General features: G+C 47.2%; 5 protein-coding genes across 5 annotated transcripts; 4 read left to right on the forward strand and 1 right to left on the reverse strand.

Moving 5' to 3' along the window:
* Positions 1-708: 708 nt before the first annotated feature.
* Positions 709-984, forward strand: T310_9857 (uncharacterized protein; the record flags this gene model as incomplete). The annotated part of the gene is made up of 1 exon (XM_013467694.1): positions 709-984. A coding segment is annotated over one exon (276 nt), but the record flags the coding sequence as incomplete, so codon positions are not given.
* On the forward strand, positions 985-1392 carry T310_9858 (uncharacterized protein; the record flags this gene model as incomplete). Its single annotated transcript, XM_013467695.1, has 1 exon — positions 985-1392. A coding segment is annotated over one exon (408 nt), but the record flags the coding sequence as incomplete, so codon positions are not given.
* T310_9859 (uncharacterized protein) lies at positions 1393-1764 on the forward strand (the record flags this gene model as incomplete). Its single annotated transcript, XM_013467696.1, has 1 exon — positions 1393-1764. A coding segment is annotated over one exon (372 nt), but the record flags the coding sequence as incomplete, so codon positions are not given.
* Positions 1584-1868, reverse strand: T310_9860 (uncharacterized protein; the record flags this gene model as incomplete). The annotated part of the gene is made up of 1 exon (XM_013467697.1): positions 1584-1868. A coding segment is annotated over one exon (285 nt), but the record flags the coding sequence as incomplete, so codon positions are not given.
* Positions 1790-2074, forward strand: T310_9861 (uncharacterized protein; the record flags this gene model as incomplete). The annotated part of the gene is made up of 1 exon (XM_013467698.1): positions 1790-2074. A coding segment is annotated over one exon (285 nt), but the record flags the coding sequence as incomplete, so codon positions are not given.
* Positions 2075-2174: the final 100 nt, after the last annotated feature.

Raw genomic sequence — 2174 nt, forward strand, 5'->3', positions numbered from 1 at the left:
TACCCTAGGTGCCGGATCGTGACAGTTGCTGCAGCTTTCACTTCTGTCGAAGTCCATGACGCATTACATGACAGTCTGTGTGTGCTGATGTGTTTTTTCCCCCTAAAACTGATGATTCATAAAGTTAGTGCTTGTTCAATGACATCCCTATATGCCTGACCACAATTTTTGACACGCAACCACGAATTTCAGAATATGACACTTGCGCGTCTTGAGGAGCAGCGAATGTGGGGATCTACGGCATAGCCAATGTCAATCTACACGCGCAACCACGGTTTTCCAGAATCACCTCTTGCGCATATGCAAGTCATTGGCCTGTCCAACGAGACTCTGTAGGCCTGGCCACGTTTTTGGGGGAATCATGCTAGTGCATATGGATGTCTCTGGCTTGTCCGATGATATTCTATGTGCCTGACCACGATTTTTGAAAGAGTCATTTCCGCATGTCAATAACCATCAGATGTGCAAATCAGTGGCCTGTCCAACAAGATTCTATATGCGCGACCACAATTTTTGAGAACACTAGTGCATACGGAACTCTACGGCATGTCCAGTGAAATTTTATATGCACGACCACAATTTTTGAGAGAAGTCCCTGGCGCATGTGCAACATTGGTGCATGTGAGAGTCAGCAGCATGTCCGGCAGCAATCTATACCTGCTACCACGATTCTTCCAAAAAAGCTCTCGCGCATGTGCGACTCAGTAGCCTGTCCAACAAGATTACATACGCGTGACCACTTTAATTGAAATATCGCACTGGTGCATATGGAGATCTACGGCTTGTCTGCTGATATTCTATATGCCCGACCATGATTTTCAGAAAGTACGCCTTGTTCCATGTCGAACGCCTGAGTCAACAGCTTATCCATTAAGGGGCTGTACGCGCGACCACAAATCTACAGTGTTCGCTGAAATCGTGGCCACGACTGGAAAGTGTTATGGAGCACGCCGCAGAAACTGGGATGCCTTTTTCAAAAAATAACCTCCTCTGCCTTTGGTCTTTATTTTAAAGAAAAATCCCACAGAGTGTGTCATTCATCTTTGGTTTTCCCCTGACAGCAAAGGATCATTGTATGTCATGGCGACCATATTACAAAGTGACGATCTTGACATTGCCCGGGTATACAATAGTGGTAGGAGTTGTCAAAGTGCGGCAATTGGAATGTTTAACGTTCGAGCCCAAAAGTGTGTACGGCACCAGAGCACCTATTCAAGGAATGTGGGGATCTACAGCATAGTTGATGTCAATCTACATGCGCGACCACAGTTTTCCAGAATTAACTCTTGCGCATGTGCAAGTCAGTGGCCTGTCCAACAAGATTCTGTAGGCCTGATTACACATTTGGGGAATCATGCTGGCACCTATAGAAGTCTCTGTCTTGTCCGATGATATTCTATGTGCCTGACCACAATTTTTCAAAGGAGTTTATTTGCGCATGTTAATGACTATCGGACAGATTTGAAAATATCTTATTCTGCCCGTCCGTTATGTACCGCTCTACTGACCGCCTTCCAGGGTAAAAGTTCTGTCAGGCCCCAACAAAAATCTGGATTATGCCCAGTGCCGGCACACCTCTTAACTCAAGTGAGGGCGGCAAAGTCGAGGAAAGACAATCCCAAGGCCTCAGCGATCCTGAGGCCAGCATGGCCATCGACTGTGTCCTGCGCCCAGACCGGTCCTAGGACCACGGACCCAGGACCTGAAGGGCCCTCTGTCCACTGTACCAGGCAGAAAGAGGGAGGTGTAAGGATCCATATGTAGACGTCAATCAGATGATAACAAATAGCCGTGCCCCCTGCCGCGCCAACACTTCCCGTGTTGGTGCGTCCCACCACAACGGACATTTTCACCACAACGGACAATTTTTACTATTTTCTCAATTTTATGCCTTACCACAATGCCAAAATCGCCAGACAAAATTGAATCCCTAATTGAGGAAGCTTTACGAAAGGCTTCATGTCAAAAAAAACCGAATATCTCTGCGTTGGCGCGAGAATTCGATGTGCCTCGCGGACGGCTTCGCGAACGCTTCAAGGGTCGGCCACCAAAAAACAGCTCATATCGCGCGTAATAAGGCACTAGATGACCAGCAAGAGAAGGCAATTATTGCTGGATTTGACAGTTTGATTCTCTACACTCGCAGCCTAGCCAAAGATGATTGAGTGCTGCGC

The sequence above is a fragment of the Rasamsonia emersonii genome (assembly GCF_000968595.1).
Source record: "Rasamsonia emersonii CBS 393.64 chromosome Unknown ctg1118621762216, whole genome shotgun sequence".
Taxonomy (NCBI): Eukaryota; Fungi; Ascomycota; class Eurotiomycetes; order Eurotiales; family Trichocomaceae; genus Rasamsonia; species Rasamsonia emersonii.